General features: G+C 39.1%; 1 protein-coding gene across 1 annotated transcript in view; it reads left to right on the forward strand.

Annotated features, from left to right (window-relative positions):
* Positions 1-16,850, forward strand: part of LOC116298030 (uncharacterized) — a 116,754-nt gene extending 99,904 nt beyond the window's left edge. The window contains exon 78 of the mRNA XM_089031668.1: positions 866-16,850. Coding sequence (XP_088887794.1) covers positions 866-15,648 — 14,783 coding nt within the window. The 3' untranslated portion in view covers positions 15,649-16,850. The remainder of the gene's footprint in view (positions 1-865) is intronic.
* The last annotated feature ends 3,659 nt before the right edge of the window (positions 16,851-20,509 follow it).

Consider the following 20,509-nt stretch of genomic DNA (forward strand, 5'->3'; position numbering starts at 1 on the left):
CATCAGTAGAAAATGTTGGCCTGTATATAAGCAAGTTATTGTTTTGATATATGCATGTTCTTTTAAAATCCACGGTTAATGTTCGTGGACAAAGCTTTTTCAATTAATTTTTTGACTACTATACGACGCCCAAAACCGACCGTGAAAAACGCACCTTATTTGAAAGTCTACCTTCAACAATTTTGAAACAGTTGACCTGAATACCAGTCTAAAATCTTTACTAGTAATCATAAAAACTTTTCAAATCAAAAAATCTGGAGAAATGTCCAAGATTATAACAAAAATAATTTAAACGTTTAAAAAATCACTAGTTTTCATCGGATAATTTTTCCCTCAATTCTTAAACGAGATAATTTTTTATTTGGACTTAAATACAACCCTTACGCAGTAATGCTCGGACCTTGCATTTGCCTTTTAGCGCTTTCTTTGCCATCAATTATTTCTAGGCTGTTCTCTTGGATATATTTCGCTACTCAGTTTTTTCGCACTAGACTGCATCGCAATGCATCATTTGAAATCCAAAACAAATTCTGTAGGGAATGTGCCAACCTCATGTTTTGTTGTTGTAATATTTTTAAATCCCTTGAATACTCTCAGTTCTTCGAGATAATGCTGATTTAAGCTGTCTTACATCTCCGTGACACCCTCCACCACTTCATAGATGCTTTATTTACAAATACTGTACGATGACATTGAAAGTTCATGCTACATTTGGTTTCGCCTTGTGCAGTATGCACAGTCAACGCATGCTCGTATTTGTAAAGAAGACCCTCACATTAGTCTCGAACCCCAAAATAGCGATAATAGTGCGTGATTGTCGCAAGACGTTATCATGATATATTTTCTTTTCTCTTATTCATTATAGGAATCGTTACCTACCATCATTTGAATACAGAAGGAGTAATGTACACGAGAAAGTTTTTTATTGGTTATAACCAGCTGTTACCAGGCGGTCAGCTTTGGCTTGGCCAATGGTTTGTTACAACGTTTCACGTTACTGGCGTGCCGGTTCAACCATTTTTTGGAAGTATTGATAACTTGCGTATTTGGGAGGTACAACTAAACGCTGTGGAAGTGCGACAAAGTTTCTACATGATTATAAAAGCAACCATTGGGGGAATGAGACCGGCATGGCTTTTCGACGAAGGAGAAGGACGAGAAGTCAGAAGCGTAACATACGGAGACAACGTTTTCACTTTACCTGAAGCAGAAAGTCGTAGACCGGCTTGGACATTTTCATATGCACTTTATGTTTCGCCTATTTTTGACCTTGGGATGACAACGACATTTTTGAACAAGACCCTTGAAACACTAGCATTGCAGATATGCAGAAAACTTATTTACGACAACAAAATCGCAAGCAGCTGTGGACTATATCTTCGCCGAGCTCATATCCAGTTTTATTACCTCTCTTGTCTTAAAGATATCGAAACCTCCGGCTCTGTTGACAACGCATACATATCAGTAACGCTTTATGCCGACTACTGTTACAACAAACTTGGAATAACGAGCTTACGACTTGTACAACATTTATGCCATGTGATTCCGTTTGGTAGTAATTGGATTGGACCAAAATGTGACGTTCTCTGTGTATTTGGTAAAGCTTATGCTATCAATGAAAGTACTTGTGTCTGCGATCAAGGTTACTGGGGTTCGGGCTGCGTAAAAGAATGTCCTGGCGGTGCTCTACAACCTTGTACTAACCATGGTAAATGTGACACGCTAAGGGGTACCTGCACCTGTGACCTCAACTGGCAAGGATCTGAAGACTGCAGTAACTGTACACCAGGTTGGGCAGGGAAAGACTGTTCAGTAGCAGTGTCCAACAAGAAATTTCCATCCTGTTCAGTATTTAGTGGTGGTCATTTATCAAGTTTTGACGGTGCGCATTTCAGCTTCTCTGGTGTTGGTGAATTTTGGCTGATTAATAACGCTGAGCTAAAAGCACAAATAAGACAAATATCATGCTCAAATGGACACGCAAGATGCATTAATGCAGTAGCGTTTTCTTACAGAAACGACTGGAAAATAACTATGCATGCCCCTTACAATAAAAATGGAGAACCCGTTTTTTGGTTTAACGACAAGATTCTCAAGGTTGTTAGTAAACAAATTCATTTGGCATCAAATACATACCTGGAATACAGCTCTTCTACAGTATATACCATTTCCAGTAAATTAACAAGTTTGTTCGTCAAAATAAGAGTGATTGAAACTCGTATTTCAATAACTAGTCGGGTTGATGGATCTCTGTGCGAAAGTCTGCAAGCAGCATGCGGAAACTGTGATGGCAATCAACAGAACGACCTAAATACAACAAATGGAAAAACCTTAGAACAGATGTGGAGAGTACAGTCCGGAGATAGTTTCTTTATTTACGGATTTGGCGGATACGAGGAAACGCAAAAATTAACTGGTGCTGAATACGCACTAAAGTTTAAAGGAGTTGGTATTGAAACAGACCTGTTACCTGGAATCTTCACCAATCCATACGTGTCTGCAGAAATCTTATTCGAAACTGATGTAAGCAATAGCGGCACCCTTTATACCTACAGTCAATTCACAGCTATGGCTGTATATATCGAAAACACTATCAAAGTGCGCCAAGGAAGCCAAGTCTGGGACACAGGCGTCAGGCCAAATCTTGGAAAATGGAACCAGCTTTCCTTGGTCTACTATCGCCCTACTGGAAAAATATCACTTTATTTTATCGATGCATTTGGAGGTGTCTTTCACTATACCCACACCATAAAGGAAGGTCTTTATGTTGCACAAGGAAGTATTGCAATTGGGCAGTGGGTTCCGGGTTATACAGACTGGGACGTAGTAAGCTTACAGGGTTTTGTTGGTTATATAGATGAGGTTCGAATATGGAATCGCGAGCTCACGCTTTCGGATGTCAAACTTAGCTGGACAATGAACGTACAACGTAAAGCTCCATATCTGGCAATTCTGTGGAAATTGAATGAAGGACATGGAAATGTTGTTCACGACATTCAATCTGAAGTTCACTTATACATTGCAAATGTGGATAATGCCCCAACTTGGGTGTACAGTTCGGCCCCAGTGGCATTACTGCATCTTTCTATAGATGTTTTGCCATCACAAAGTATAAGACCTCAAGCAGAACTATGGTGCAACAGCTACATTGTCAACTCCGCCCTAGGAAGTGCTTGCAGTAGTCTTGGCAGAGGAGGTATTGGTTATTACTACAGAGCATGCATCCAGACGATAATAAGCTACGATGAAGTTGATGCTGGTGTTGAAACTGTCGTCGCTTTTGCCGACTCTTGCGAGATTTCAATGAACCTTACAATATGGCCAGCACAATTAATGTGCAACACTGCGATCTTTAAGAATTCTAGATTAACTGACTGGATTGGAAATAATTGCGAACAGCCTTGTGTATACGGTTATCGTTCGTTGGATTCGCTTCTCAAGTGTGTCTGTGACAAAGCCGTTTGGGGAGATAACTGTGACAGTTTTTGTCCTGGAGGACCCTCCAATCAATGTTATAGCCGAGGAATGTGCCTATCCACGACAGGCATGTGCGTTTGTGACTTCCGTTGGCGAGGAAAAGAAGACTGTAGCGTATGCACTCCAGGATATCATGGGATTGATTGCTCGATATCAATAGGTCCAATAATACCCGGTACCTTTGTTACTTCTATTTCTGGAAGCGGTCACTACGTAACACTCGACAGAATAAAGATCAATGTGGCTGTAGCTGGTGAATTTCATGCGTTTACGTCTCAACGCCTTGGCATAAGCATTCAAGTTCGTCAACTAAGACAAGGCAGTTATAGTGCATCCCGCTGTGTATTCGTAAGAGCTGGATCTACAAGTGTTGCCATTCACACAAGCTACGGAGTCACCAGCAAAGTCTTTGTCTCAAGCAACGGAATTCAAATAAATCAAGATACATGGGTAAGACTGGGCTCCACTGGTTTTCTTTTCAAAAGAGTATCTCACGAATCGTACGAAATTACTGGACCTGAGAATTTCCGATTGATCCTCTACCATCGGAGGACACACTTTGTCATCACCATGAGAATGAATCCATCTGCATGCTACGATGCTTGTGGTCTACTTGGCCAATGTGGAAGGCACGAACCCAATTCGAATTGCTCCGAATCTAGCATAACGTCATCATACAATATATCTCAAATTACCCAGCTTGATGTAGACACCTTTGTAAAGAAATGGATGGTTCCTAGAAACGAAAGCGGCTTCATTAACATCTTGAAAATTGCTGGAGAAAAACAAATTCTCACTAGTGCGGGTAGCTGCTTGTTCTTTAATGGCACTGGATTGGTTTCTCCTCCACTTGTTAATATATTTGTTGGCAACTTCGTGTCGATCCAATTTTACGTGATGGCTAAAGATCCTATAGGTCAAGGAGGGACAATAATCTCCTTTGCAGCCAACTTCACATTCGCAGTGACAGTACTTAATGGAACTTTACAAGTACATGTAGGCTTAAAAAGTTACGACACGCTTTTGACCCTTGAAACGTTAAAATGGAATCAAATATCCCTAGTATATAGAAGAGATTCAGGTCTGCTTCAGTTCTACAGAACTTCCTCCCAAGGAATTGTAAGAAAGAGAGTATTGAATATTGGACTGGGAGTTTTTACCCCTGGTGGCTCGATCGGAATAGCAATCTGGAAGGCAACAGACATTGCCGTTAATATTCCTGGATTTGTTGGTTGGTTGGATGAATTGGGCATATGGAACAAACGGTTCGATGGCGTAATGATTCAACAGATGTGGCGTGTTAGTGTAGAACTGACTTTGCCAGGAATAGCTGCATATTGGAATTTCAATGAAGGTCAAGGCTACGTGGCTTCATCTTCTGTTGGTTCTCTTGACATTTTATTTCCATTGCCACCTTGGATAAGTCCAGCATGGATGCCATCAGACATCAATATCTCTCTAACAAGTACCATTGCTGCAATATTCCCCAACAAGTCGTTAGAAAGCAAAGCCAAGGAATTGTGTCAAAATATATTCTTAAAAGGTCCATTTAATGAGGAATGCGGCAACGCCACTGGTAACGCTGACTTTTATTACGAATCTTGCGTCGTCGATGTCGCATCTTCAAAATCCCTGGAATCAGCCAAGGAATCGACAGTCCAGATGGCTTTCGAGTGTCAGGCAGCGCTCAATTTAACATCATTGCCTGGTCAAAATCTTTGCAACGTTTACCCAAGTGGGCGTTACGACAACTGGGTAGGGGAAAACTGTACAATCAAATGTGTATATGGACGATACTTAGAAAGTGAATGCAAGTGTGATTATGGATACTGGGGCAAGAATTGTTCGGAAGAGTGTCCCGGAGGGGCTGTAAACCCATGTTTTGGCCATGGACAGTGCGACGTAGAAACTGGTAGATGCAAATGTGAGGTTAATTGGAGTGGAGATGAACTGTGTTCATCTTGCTCGCCTAACTGGATCGGCGAAACATGTGAAATTGCACTCCGAAAAAATATATCATCAACAAAATTGTGTACAATCATGGAAAATGGGAACGTAATAGGATTTGACAACTCCCTATTTAGTTTTTCAAGTGTCGGTGAATTTCAATTAATCTCGTCTTCCACCATTCAAGTTCAAGTCCGTCAGGTACCATGTAGATCTGGAGCTGTTTGTCTCAATGCATTTGCCCTATCGGTTAACGGTGAAGATTTAAGTGTCCATGCCCCGTACGTGAACAGTGGTGATATTAGTATACACCTCAATGGAAAACGATTTCATATTTCCGATGACATTAATATTAAAGACCTTTCAATCGAACAACTAACTTTGAACAGCCTGAATATACACGTAGGAGGTCAGCTATCAATTAAATCAACATTTTATGATCGGTACTTAATTGTCGAGGCCCGAAGTTTTGGAAGTTACTGTGAAGATTTTGAAGGCTTATGTGGCTCCTGCGATCTCAACGCAAACTCGTCGATCAAATCAGTATTAGAAGCAGTTGGTAAAGACAACAAATCAGGATTGTCTGTAGACAGTTTTATCAAGACCAACCTCAGTGTGAACCTAGGCTCCAAAATCGTTTTAGATGAAACCATTCACAAGGAAACGAGGATAATTTATGGTGGAATATACAATCTGTACTTCAGCTTTTCCGCAGCAGTGTCGAATGAGATCGTCGGTTTATTTGATTCCAACACCTTCACCATTCAACTACTTGTTAAATCATGTGACCCTCATGTTTGTGGCGGAGTCATCATTTCATATGCCGCACGCGTTACGTTCTACGTCAGCAACCATGTGACTGTGAAAGTTGGTATTGGAGACGAAGTGTATGACACTGGAATAGCCACAGAAACAAACAAGTGGAACATGATAACTTTGATATTCTTGCGCGCGGAACTAAGACTATCTATTTATATCACGACATCCATTGGAGTTACCCAGGGGAGGAATTTTGAAATCGGGATCTATCCTTTTGAAAATGGAGGTACTTTCGCTATTGGATTATGGCAACCATCTTCTGGAGCGTTTAGTTCTAGAGTATCTCACATCTTTGAAGGGTTCCTTGATGAGATACGCATATGGAAAAGAGCGATTGACTATGCGAGCATTTCACAGAGTATTTCAGCAAATGTACAAGCAGACAGTTCTATACTTTTAGGCCTTTGGAAATTTAATGGCGGCGAAGGCTACATTGCCAAAGATGACATATCCCAAAACCATTTATTATTTCCTAAATATCCTATGAGGACCCCAACATGGTTATTCTCTGATGCTCCTATTGATTATGTTCCTGCCGAAAACCCAAACATTAAGAACGAAACTCTAATTCGCCTTGCGAATGAGGTCTGTGTATCATTCATCTTCCGTGGACCTATCTTCCACGTATGTTCTAGCTTGGATAACATCACTTTAAATTTTTATTTACGGGCGTGCATCAAGTCAATTATTAGCTCTGGTGATCAAACGCAAGCTTTACAGTTCATTATAGCTTTGTCCGACTACTGCCAAGCTGCTCTAAGATTGGAATTCTGGCCAGCACAACCATTATGCAATAGATTTCTTGGAAAAGCGTTCCCTAACTGGATAGGAATAAACTGTACAACTCCTTGCGTTTTTGGAAGACCCACGAATGTCACAACAGACTTGTGTGTTTGTAGACAAGGCTATTTTGGTAACAACTGCTCTGGAATTTGCCCTGGCGGAGCTTCCAACACGTGCAACGGGCATGGCTCTTGTACTATAGATTCTGGAATATGTCTGTGCGAAATTAACTGGAGAGGAGGCAAAAACTGCACTACCTGTTCAACGGGATGGATTGGCAATGATTGCTCTATGGCGATAACTGAAGTTATCTTTTTGGGTCGCGTACGAGGAATAAGTAGTATGGGCATTCGAGGCTACGTAAGCACTTTTACAGGTGTGAATCTGGTTATCCAAACAACAGGAGAATATTACTTGGTGTACTCATATATCCTATCCATCCAAATGCAAGTGCGATTAGTGTCTTGTTTTGAACTTGAATCTTGTATAAACTCTATAGCACTCCGCATTTCCTCGCATACATTTGTCATCCATGGGCCCTATACATCAGACCAAGCAATAATAACATGGCTTAATGGAAAAGTTATTGATATTGATGTCAACCAACCGTCTGTTCATGTTAATGGGTTCGTGTTCGTACGAATTTCATTTGGGCTGTATGAATTCAGGCATCGCGATATTACGATCAAGATTAGAGTAGAGGGACGTTACCTAAACTTCGATGTCAGAGCATCTTCTCTTTTGTGTAACACATCTGTTGGGCTTCTTGGCAATTGCAATCAAGATACCTTAACTTTGTTTGAATCCTTCGAACCACTTAAAAACTGTTCTCAAGAAATAAATCAACAGATAAACAATTCTCGCCGTTTTACCCAAACCAACCGTAGTAATCTTACAACAACAAAGTTTACGGAGATGTCAACAAAGTTTAAAGTTCTACCATGCCGGAGTCTCTTCGTCTACTCGTACAAAGAAGTGACAGAATTCAGGGAAGCCAATACTGGTTATGCACTTCACTTTAACCATACTGCTGTAATAACATCTACTGTCATTACCCAAGCCTTTATTTCCAATGAAATCACTTTTGACCTGATGATTAATATCCAACACAATGGCCTCATTTTCTCGTACAGCAAATCTAAAACATTTTACATTACAACATTGGGAGGAAAGATCAGCCTTCATTTTGGGAATACGATTTACAGAACCAACATCACTATTGAGTTGGATGCTTGGACGCAGCTCACTTTAGTACATAAAAAGTCAACAAGCAAGCTACAGTTGTATTATTTCTTTTCCAACGACGTTGTTCAAAGGATGGACATAAAAATCGCGATTGGGATTGATATTTTTGAACCTGGTGGATATTTAGCTTTAGCAGGGTGGATTCCGCCAATAAACGGAACTGATTCCCAGCCAAAAGACATCTTTGTTGGTTTCATAGATCAAGTGCGCATCTGGACTCGCCATTTTCATCCAGCTTTAATTCAGCAAATAAGAAAAAGAGAAGTGCTCGTAAAAACAGACGACCTCGCTCATGCTTGGAGGTTTAACGAGGGTGAAGGAACACTTCCAATCGACACAATGGGGAATGTAAATTTTGTAATGACAACAACACCCTGGATGGTCCCGTCCTGGCGTTTTTCGGAGGCTAAACTAAACTCGCCATTCTTTGAGGTATCACCATCTTACGAGTTTGCGAATGACATACTCAAAAATGATTCTGAAACATTTTGCCATCGTCTCTTGATGCAAGGTCCACTCTATAGATCTTGCAGTGGATTAGGTCAAGGAGCATTGACATTTTATTATAGATCATGTCTTCGAAAAATAGCCTCTTCTGGAGAGATTCATGCCTCATTGGAAGTTATCATCAAACTTTCGGATTACTGTCAAAGCGTATTCAATCTTGATGTGTGGCCTGCTAAACCCCTTTGCAACGAATTTCCTGTGTCCATCTTCCCAACGTGGTATGGCCCTGAGTGCAACCAAAAGTGCGATCATGGTCTAAGATTACTTCCAAATGTCTGCAAATGCAACCGAGGATATTTTGGAAGTGACTGCACTAATGTTTGTCCAGGAGGTGCGGCTAACCCTTGCAACAACCACGGCGACTGCAACCCGATAGATGGTCAGTGCGTTTGCAGAGAAAACTGGAAAGGAACTGCTGATTGTAGGTCATGCTCGGCGGGATGGATTGGAAGCGATTGTTCTGTTGCCATATCGTCGATTCCTAATTTAAGAATGTCATACTCTGTTGCATCACATGGTGGAAGATATGTAACGTTCGATGGAGTAAGCTTCGCATTCCTGTCTCTTGGAGAGTTTTATGTCATACATTCTGCTGTAATGCATTTTTCTCTCCAAATCAGACAAGTTCCTTGCTTGCTTCAGTCGGTCTGCATCAATGCAATAGCCATTCAAATTTTTGATACAGTAGTCTCATTTCATGGACCCTATGCTACCGGCAAACTACCCGTAATCTGGATCAACAATTTGGCATTCCCTATTACAGGCGTATTAACGAATATAGGCCCTGTGCATATTGGACTAAGGTTTTGGATTGATTCACGTAATCGGTATGCCATCGCATTGAGGGAGGACGTTATCATTCGCATACGTGTAGAAGGAAGATATCTTAGCTTTAATGCTGAAATACAAAAGCTTGTTTGTGCCAATTCGACTGGTCTTCTAGGTTCCTGCGATGGACTCTCTGAAAACGACCTGGCCGACTTACCTACTAATACCACTCAACAACATATCAATAACCATCTCGCCAATAAACTTGTACCTTCGACCAATGATACCCTTTTTGTTTTGGAGCACGGTTTGTACAAAGAGACCAGGGAACCAAGCGGTGGCATTTATGCCCTTATGTTTAACAACACAGGAGCATCTGGAACCATTTTCAGGGCATTTGTAAACAATTCCGACCTTACATTAGAACTTTTATTCAAGGCCATGTATTACAAAGGAACTATTGCATGCTATGCCAATGTAAAGACGTTGGCCTTGGTTGTTGATACTACCATCAGAATACACTTTGGGCATGAAGTCTTAGATACTGGAATAGTAATTCAGCTTCACTACTGGAGCCATGTGTCACTCGTTTGGCATTATGAAACAATGATTCTGGAAATATACCACTTCGACTACAAAGGCCTAGTGAAAAGAATCAATTTTAGCCTTCAAGAGAATCCATTCATCTCTGGTGGAATATTTTCTCTTGGTCAATGGGAACTTTCTCCAGGAGAAACAGAAGAACAAACAAAAACGCCTTTTATTGGAGTTATTGATGAAATAAGAGTATGGCATCGCGCATTTGATCCAGTCTTGATACAGCAGAATTTTAAAATGAATGTCCTCCCAACTCACCCTAGCCTTGCATCACTGTGGAAGTTAAATGAAGGTGAAGGAGATGTTATCCATGATCCAGTCAATAATGAGCATTTGTATTTACCCAGAGTACCATGGCAGCAACCAACCTGGATATACTCAGACGCAGATGTTAAAACTAACCTCAGCCTAACAGCAACACCTCATTATAACAATGAAACATTCAAAAATATCGGGAAAGCCTTTTGCTTCGAACTGTTCTATGAGAGTGACCTACGCACATTATGTGGAAGTCTTATGTCAGAGCTCCAGTTTCATTACCTATTGTGCATCCATGATGTTGGTACTGTGGGGACATTGTCAGCTTCCCTAAGCTCAGTCATAACTTTCGCAGATCACTGTGAATCGATCCTAAGCCTCTCCTATTGGCCGGCAAGAAGTCTGTGTAATAGCATTCCAGAAAGCGAATTCCCCAACTGGATTGGTGACCGATGTAATGTTAAGTGTGTTTTTGGTAAACCGAAGAGAACTGACCGGAATGAGTGTGAATGTTTTTATGGATACTGGGGAAGTGATTGTTCACGAACGTGTCCTGGAGGCACAATAAAGACCTGCGCTAATCATGGACGCTGCGTCAAAGAAACAGGCAGCTGTAGCTGTCACATTAATTGGCAAGGGTCGGAAAACTGTACCTCGTGCAGCTCTGGTTGGTACGGTAGAGAATGCCAGTTTTCTGTGGGTATACAGCGAACATCATTTACCTCTATACAAATAGCATTAGCTGGAAACTCTGGGTATTTTAATTCATTCATTGGCCTATCTTTCATTCATCGCTTGCATGGAGAATTCTACCTTCTACGTTCCTTTATTAATAATTTTGTCATACAGATACGGCGTGGATTTTGCAGTACTCAATACATTCGGTCAACCTCATGTACGGTTGCTTTCTCTTTTAGCTACAAAGACATCGTTATAGCCATTCGAGCACCCATCACTGCCATACCTCGCACTTCAATAGTTATGCCATTTGTTTGGATCAACGGTAATCTTGTTCGCATTGATCATTTGACAAGCCTTTCTCCCTATTTTGTAATGGTTCGCGTATCGAGTGACACCTTTGTCATCAAGGGACCGGATGGAATCCGCTTTTCAGTTCGAGTTCGTAATAGTCTTGGACTGACACTCAGCATCCCATCGTCATACTGCCAAAACTCTACAGGACTTCTCGGAAGATGTAAAACTCTAACTTTGAATGACACACAATCAGTGGAACGTGCCTATGCAAGCATCATATCAAAATCTGCTGTTAATCCAAGTGACACGCTTTTCTCCTATTATTTTGAACATTATTACGAATATCAAGAAATTACTGGCGGAGGATTTTGTTTGAACTTCAGGGACAGTTTCGTTGTTTCAAAACCACTAAACATTCCAAAAGTGAACATTCTAACTTTAGAACTTTTGGTCCGTATTAAAGAATATGGTGGAGTTGTTCTGTCCATTGCCAAGGAAGCCACATTTGCAGTCATCAACGATTTGACGATGAAAATTTATTACAAAAGCCAACAGCTTGATACAAGAATCGCCTTGGAAATAAATCGATGGAACCAAATAACTCTTGTATTTTACCAATTAATAGGAAAGCTTGAGGTTTATATATTTGACCAATTGGGAAATCTCCGCGTCAGGGTTTTCATGGTGGACAAAGATATCTGGAAGAAAGGAGGTGTTTTAGCTTTTGGTCAATGGTTACCATCGGGGGGAAACGAACAGCCGCCGCATTCGACATTTTATGGTGACATTGACGAAGTGAGGATGTGGAAAAGGAGAAACAATCCTGACATTGTAAAGCGTAACCGAAGACTAAATGTGCAGCCCCGTGCTTATCCAGATCTCTTACATCTTTGGAGACTGGATGAAGTTGAGGGAGGAATTGTGCGAGATACAGCTGGGAATAGTGACCTGTACTTGAAAACCTTCCATGAGCCAGAGAGAGTGTTTTCTAACTCAGACATACCTACCTATGAAACTAACGAACCAGTATTTAGAAATGATACCTTGGACGAGCTCGCTGAATCATTTTGCAGATCTGTAATCCTTGAGGGTCCACTGTTTGAAAACTGTTTGCCATTAGGAAGACCTGTTGCACAGTCGTACTACAACACGTGTTTCGACGAGGTTTCGTTGTCTGGAGACAGTAAAGCGGCTTTTGACACTGTCATTTCATTCGCAGACTATTGCCAAGAAGCATTACAATTGAGCGAATGGCCCGCACGTAAGCTGTGCAATCGATTTCCAGAAAAAAGATTTCGAGACTGGATTGGGTATCTTTGTAACACTAAATGTGTGTTTGGTTATGCAAGCGCGGCATCACATTATAATGCAGTTGGTGTCAGATGCACATGTGAAGAAGGATACTGGGGAGAAGACTGCAGCAAATTGTGTACAGGGGGATTGCGGAATATCTGCAACGGTCATGGTATTTGTGATGCCGTAAATGGACAATGTCATTGCTCAGAAAAATGGAATGGAACGACTGACCGTGACACTTATGTGTCTTCTCCCGTTCGTCCTTGTTCAGCTTGCACCAACGGTTGGGCAGGAACTGACTGTTCTATTGCCGCAGATACAAACAACATTGACGACAAAACGCCATCTATGTCAATGAATTTTGGTGACCCTCACTTTACTACAGCCAATGGAGTAAACTACAACTTCGAAGTGCCAGGTGCTTATTTGATGATAAACTCAAGTATTTTTACCGCACAGATTCTTCAAGTCCCGTGTAACAATAGACTATCGTGCCGCCGAATATCAGAAATTGCCCTTAACACTAGTTCGTTTGCATTGTCTGTCAGTTACGCTGATCCTCGTAAAGTAGAGACAACGCTACTTGATTATAAGTCCAAGACGACGTCTGGACTTACTCGGTCTGAAAAGTACAAGTCGTTACCAAAGTTGAAGGGAGCGAAACCAAAATACCGTTGGATTACTGCGGATATACTTGAAGTATCTTTCGATCAGAACGAAAAGCTTCACATTCTTATTTACAATGGCACGTTGGGAGTAGCGGTGGAAATGCCATCCAAAAAGAAGAACAAAATACAAACTGAGACGCACGGGTTATGTGGAGCGAAGACTGGCAGTTTAGTCACATCTTTACGAGATGGCCAAAGTAACGTTAATTCCAGCCAACTGAACCAAGCCTACATCGATAAAACATTGTCATCCACGCTACAAGTTCCACCTAAAAGCAACTTTTTGAATACATCTTTTGCAAAGTACCCATTTACAGCAGCAGGCTTTATGATACATTTCTCAAACAATTATATTTCCCTTTCTCTGAATGAAAATCTACCGGAGCTGGAGGAATTTACCTTTGAACTTTGGGTATGCTTAGTGAATGATGTTGACACCATCACCGAAAAATGCTCTTCATCGCAAAAAAATCCAAGCCTCCTAAGCGCTGCTCCGATAACGAACAAACAAGTCCTGTTCTCGTTTTCCACTGACACCGTTAATTTTGCTCTGCTACATAACGATAACATCGCAGTCGTTTGGAATGATCAAACTGCAAGGACAAACCTAACACTAAAGGAAGGGATTTGGACCCATGTGAGTATATCATGGCGCACAAACGATGGACGGGTGACTATCATGGCCGCAAACAAGGATGTGAATAGAACAATATCCTTATATGGCATACATCTTGGCAGTAAATTTGCCCCTGATGGTTCTTTGTTTATTGGAAGATACGCTAAAGCTGGAGAGATAGTTGATAACTATAGTCTCATTGGAGCATTAGACGAAGTTCGACTGTGGCAATATGCAAAACCTGAACAAGAAATAGTTTCCTTAAGAAATTCTAAATTTGATTACTATTACCCTGGACTTCTGATGAACTTACCGTTCGACGAAGGCTATGGAAGAAACATAAATGCATGGATATACAAAGCTGTGAACGTAAGCCTTAATGAAAATAGTCCTTTGTCGGAGAATGATACTACTGGTAAAATTGTTACGTTGTCAGTGCAACCTGCTAAAACCTCTACAGAATGGCTTCCGTCCACGCTTTTCCTCACTCCTCTTACCAACTACACTGTGTACTTCAGGAATAACACTCTACGAGAAGAAGCAATAAAGACTTGTCATAAATGGTTCTACACTGGTGATGTGCAGAACCTATGTAGCAAAGTTCTTATTTCCCAAGCGCGATTTTATTACGAAGCCTGCATTTCAGACATTGCTGACTCTGGAAGCCTTGCTCACCATAAACTCTCGATTAGCCTTTTTGGTTTTTATTGTCAAAAAATCCTCAACATCGAAGAGTGTAAACTTTATGGGACATTTGATGCCTTTCCTCCATGTAAGACATCTAAAAAGACAGAGGTGCCTGGAGTTGTAGTCATTATATGTTCAGTTTTGGCAGTTTTACTATTATTTCTATTCTGCCTGTTATGCCTGTTCTTCATCAGGAAAAGAAGGAAAACTCGAAAAGAAAGAGCCATTGTAGAACCAATAGTTTTGCAAAAATTCACTTTGTCGCAGGGTGATAACAGTGATATCGAATTGCAACCAATAAGACTCATGGAGAGAGATGATCAAGAAGAAAGAACAGCCTCAAGCTCTGCACTTGTCACAGACGATGTTCCATGCGAAGGGACGTTTGGCCACCCTGTCAAAAGAAAGAGAGGATCATCAAGAAGCCAATATGATAAAGGCACCAGTCAACAGCTTGGTACTAGCAAACGTCTACTGATGTACGGTTGTGATTCCGACTCTGATGATGTACATGTACATGGTGTTGAAAAATCGACTTACGGAAATGATGAACAAGGTGCTTTTGGACAGAAAGGAGGAAAAGAAAGGCGTGAGAAAGTGCGAAAAAAGTCTTCCAAAACAAAATATCACATGGCTGAGAAGGATCCGAGCCCTAAGGTTCTAATGTATGAATGTGAATCAGATTCTGATGTTGAAGATCAACGAAGTAAAGGAAAAGGAAAAGGGCCTGCCAAGAGCAATGTTGATCCTACAAAAGCCTTGTTGATGTCTGCATCTGGAACAGATTCCGATGCCGATGATGCGATGTATGCAAGATCGAAAAAGGCGTATGGAGAATCTACTGACAGTATTCCGAGAAAAGAACTTGGCAGAAAGACCTACCGTTTGCCGGCAGACAAGGATATTGATACTGATTCTGATTCTGACAAGGAACTGAAAACATTTTGCAAGGGAAGATCTGTCCCTTCACCTGGAAAAGACTCTGATGAAGAAACCAAGGTGTAAAAACCTTATCACCATTGATATCCTAACAACTGAAAATAACATTGAAGGACAAGTCAAAAATTGAAGACAAATCAAGTAAAAAAAACTAACCAATAAAATGCTATTACTAAGCAATAAAATGCTTTTAGTGGAAAGCGCAGACGCTTAGATTACATAGTAGATAAAAGAGAGTAGAAAGATAAATGGCATATATTGATCAAGCAATAGAAATATAATTATTAGAAACCAATTAATGAATTGGTTTAATGCCTTGAGCCACATAAACATGACTAGAACTGTTTGTTAGCACAGTTGGATAAGATAAAGTGGTTTTGACAAACCCGTAAGGCAAACAACGTATCTATACTAAGTACTCTCATAATACCTTAGTACCATAATATCTTTAAGCTTAAAAAATCCTATTGGTTTATTTCGTATATTATTTCAGCATTGTAGTTTAGTTTGCTGTTTTCTTCATAAAGTTAGGTGTACCGCGTAAAAAAAAACCAGCTTTGTTGTTATTAATAATAGAAATAATGAGTGCTAAATTCTGTAATCAATTTCTAGCCAATAAGCAAATATATAAAAAAAAACAGCTTTGTTGTTATTAATAATAAAAATAATGAGTGCTAAATTCTGTAATCAATTTCTAGCCAATAAGCAAATATTCCGATAGAGGCACTGGTTTTCATAAATAATTTAAAAAAATAAAATGAGGGTCCAGAAAACATAATACATTAAAATTTATTATGTTTTCTGGATACTTATTTCGTGATCAAAACACATAGAATTTGACTTAACTGTAAAACAGATTTTAGTTTAGTTCTGTGGCTTATTAATATCAAGACAAACATTACAAATGACAGATAGAAAATCCATTTAGTAATCATTGTTAAAAACATTTCCAAGGTTTTGTTTTAATTTTCTAATACAGTTGGCTATTCATTTTTTTTTTTTTACTTAGATTAGGATTCCATCAAATTTGCGTAGCTTTGCCTATTTTTTTTTGGTATCTTTTAAATTATATTCTTGTATGTTCGCATTAAAAATACAATTTATAGTTATTGTTTTATCGATTTGCAAATTTCGCTTTGCTAATACTGTTTTCTATTCAATTTTTTCCTCATAACAATTAAGATTCCATAAAATCTTCTAAGTTTAGCGTGCACCTCAATATTTTAATATCTCATGAGCGTATTAAAATAAACAAATTTATAGTTATAGAGGAAGTGAACCATTTATTTATTTGTTGATGACTTTGTTTATTTGGTATTCAGCAATATGAAGTTCACGGTAGCGACCTTATGCCAGTGCGCAGGATTATGGGTTTAAATATAAGGACCAATCTCGTACCCAGAGCCTGCGTATCTTCAGACCTGCAGCGAAGAACGAGAGCTCTACCATAATCCTTTTTTGGCGCATGCGCAGTTTTCCCGAAGTGAAATATAATCAATGAAAATTATGCTTTCAAACAGAGTTCTGTGTATATTTTCGATCAAAATAAAAATTAGAAATCAGGAACATGTTTTTAATTTTTGGCAACTCTTTTAACGCATGCCCTCATACCGGAATTTCGAAGTCCAAGAAATTATGGATTATGCCAGAGCCCTTGTTATTCGCCGCAGGTCAGAAGAAACGCAGTCTCTGGGTACGAGATTGTATAATGCGAAATCAAACACCTCTGCTAACTAGCAAGCTAGCGCTCATTCTTCACATTCGATCAGTGCCATTTTCAAATATATATAGAGAGAGATCCACAACCATTTTAAGATATGATGCGAGAAATATCGTTAACTGAGAGGGATCCGTATTTATCCATTTCATTAGTTTCATTTTGTAGAGCCAGCGTTGAGATTTGTGAATTTTTACGCAGCCCCCCACCCTGTATCCGCCCATTTTTTCTCATTTTGGAAAAAAAAAAAAACACAGAGCTGAACAGCCATCATTTAACAAAATGTTATATTTAAATAACATTTTATGCAATAGCTGAGTTGATAATTGTAAAATTTTCCTATATGCAATAAACGATTGCCTGAATAGTGGTAGGGGGTCGAAGTGCCTATTAGTATTTATATCCTATCGGCGTTGGCAACTGATGTTCTTGGGATCGTTGACACAATTTTTGCTTTTCATTAATTAAATACCTACATATTTACCCAGGTATAGATCGCATCTCTAACGATTTCCTTTACTTACTTGGTACATATTCTACAATTAAACATTTCTGTCAGATTTAAAAGGTCAACGGTCACTAATGAAACTAGAGATTGGATTTCAAAGCTGTATGAATTTTAGTCTTAAAAGCATTCTTGGACTAGTTTTGTCCTAAGTACGGCTGAAAACTTTGAACCGCGAGACTATATATAACCCTTGGATCGAACCGACTTTCAGAAAGAGAAAGCATTTCGTTTTTGATTAGGTGTTTCCCCCTTAAAAAATCTAAATTAATGTCCTGATTTGAGTAGAAGCTCTAAACTAGGGATTTAAGAATGCCTTTCATTGCAGACCACGTGTCATTTGCTTGATTATAATTCTTTCTTTACTCTTAACGCTCCAGATTAATATGAAAACAATTCAAACACAGAATGTTGTTTTCAAGAGAATGATGCGTGGTTTAAAATAAGATAACTACGCCAACACTTAAATGGTTCTGTCGTTTGATTGTCGCCTAATTATACCGTTTGTTTAAGGGTTTATCAAATATATATACTTGTTTTACTAGAGGAACACTTAACAGGCTAAACCATGCACTTGTGAATCTTTTAAGATTAAAAGAACTAAGTTCATAATGACAAGTATTTTACTAGGGAAATGCATGAGAGCTTGTCTGAGGACTGATCTAGATAAATTTGAAGAACACCTTGTTAAAAGCATATGAGTCGTGCTTCAAGACATGGATCAAGATATCGTTTAAATCGGTATTAGATATATTGTTTTACGCGGTAGTAGGCTCATGAGAGATCTAAATCAAATGTCTTATCAAGTCGATCCAAGACTAGAAATAAGAGGGTGAAGGGAAGGCAGAAGAGGTCTTGAGGGACCTAGGAACGTATATGTAACTTGTCCCTACCCCTTTAAATCAGGCCAGTGGGTGAAAAATTGACCCAAGAAATGGAAAAAAACAAACTCTCGATATTCCTAACAAAATGAGATTTGAGCTAACAACGTAAAACATAAAAAGAGTTGCATTAAACTATAAATTTGAATACATTATAAGGTTTCGTGGGAAATCGTGTTGATCTTAGTATAGCAAACCTCTTTTTTCTTGAAAAATTGAGTGCAGACTACCGTCGCCCTATCCCCGTCTTATAAGTAACTAGTTAACCAGTTGATAGTTTAGGATATAATTCCTTTTCTAAATATTACTTAAGATATGTCAGGATTTTCCTTGAACACTTGTCAGAAGCGGGGGAAATTGGTGAGTTAGGATACGCCTAACAGGTGACACCTTTCTTCCGATAGCAGACCTTATACTTAAAAAAATAGCTATTAAGCGTGTCTTTGGTTTCGTTTTATTATCTTATAAAAATTCACATTTCTATCAGGTTTTGTTTTCCTCGTCGCGAAACATTGTTTTAATATTTATTCCAGTATTAATTATCGATTCATTTATCTTATTCTACCTCTTATACCCGTTTCAGGAATACTGTAATTGATTCTACTTTAATTACAGAAAGGTATACTTATTACACATGCAAGTTATATCCACCTTCGGTTTACAATGAGACTAGTTAAGTCAAAATACATGCTATTAAGCAAAGAAACTAAATAGGCCACTTTGATAATATGCCAATATAATACGGGGGGGGGGGGGGGGGGGGGGGGGGGGAATGAAAAAGATAAGACTTTTTGCATTTTTTAACTAGAAAAGCAATTCAATGGCACAGTCAAAAAAATTAGAAATATTTGCTCAATGTCTGGTTTTTCGGACCACTGGCAGTTTGACGCAAATCAAGCCCAGTGTTTCTAATCCTGAGTAAATGACATTTGATCGAGCACTGTCACTAATAATGTCATGCTACAGAAGAAAGTTTCCTTTTAAAAAAAAGCCGTTTATGTCTTTCTTTTTTTCTCTGCTGTGCAGCATTGGAAAAAACTGCCCATACATTTGAAATATTTGCACTTTTCGGTCTTTTTTCTCTCTTTCCAAAGCAAAAGGTTGTTCTTAAAAGTAAAGTTATATAGCACAAGTAAACTGCGTGACAAAACATCCTAAATGACCAGTAAATCTTCTGTTTTTTTGCTAACTAGTAGTTAGCGTGTTTTCGAGGCTACGAAACCTAAGAAACCATAAGAGGGGAATGTATAGGTCAACAGATAGTATGAGCTTATAAAATCAGCAAAAATACGGTTCTAAATTTTAACAAATTCCTATGAATTATATACCAAAATGTTCAGGAAAGCCCGGGGTTTTCAAATCCACTTCGGTTTTTTTGACAGGTTCTGTTTTATTTAAAGGAGAGACGATTTTCTAGCTTGACCCCGGTTATGTCATGCATTTTCTCTTGTGATACATCCAACAGCGTACATTCAACTAAAAAGTACGGTGGTTTTTTTCAATAGAATTCAATCTAAACCATATAATACAGTCCGTGAATAGTTGAATTAACTGAATCCAATTCTGTTTTTTGCCTAGATAGTCATTATTTCGAGAAAAGATCCACAAACCGTGTTTTTGAGACATAATTTGTATGGGCTCACATGAGGGGGCGCGAGCTTGAAATCGTAGCTGACCAACAAATGTTAACAGATTTTTTCTGATGTTTACGTTAATCTTTCAAAAATAGTATTTTTATTTTCTCATTTTCTTTCCTTTTCTTGTCTTAATAATACTGATACTGATACTAATGATATTAATATTAACATATATTAATATATATTA

Source organism: Actinia tenebrosa, unplaced genomic scaffold, assembly GCF_029948245.1.
Source record: "Actinia tenebrosa isolate PJP-AT-01 unplaced genomic scaffold, QUT_ActTen_1.0 PGA_scaffold17__23_contigs__length_9995812, whole genome shotgun sequence".
NCBI classification, from domain to species: domain Eukaryota; kingdom Metazoa; phylum Cnidaria; class Anthozoa; order Actiniaria; family Actiniidae; genus Actinia; species Actinia tenebrosa.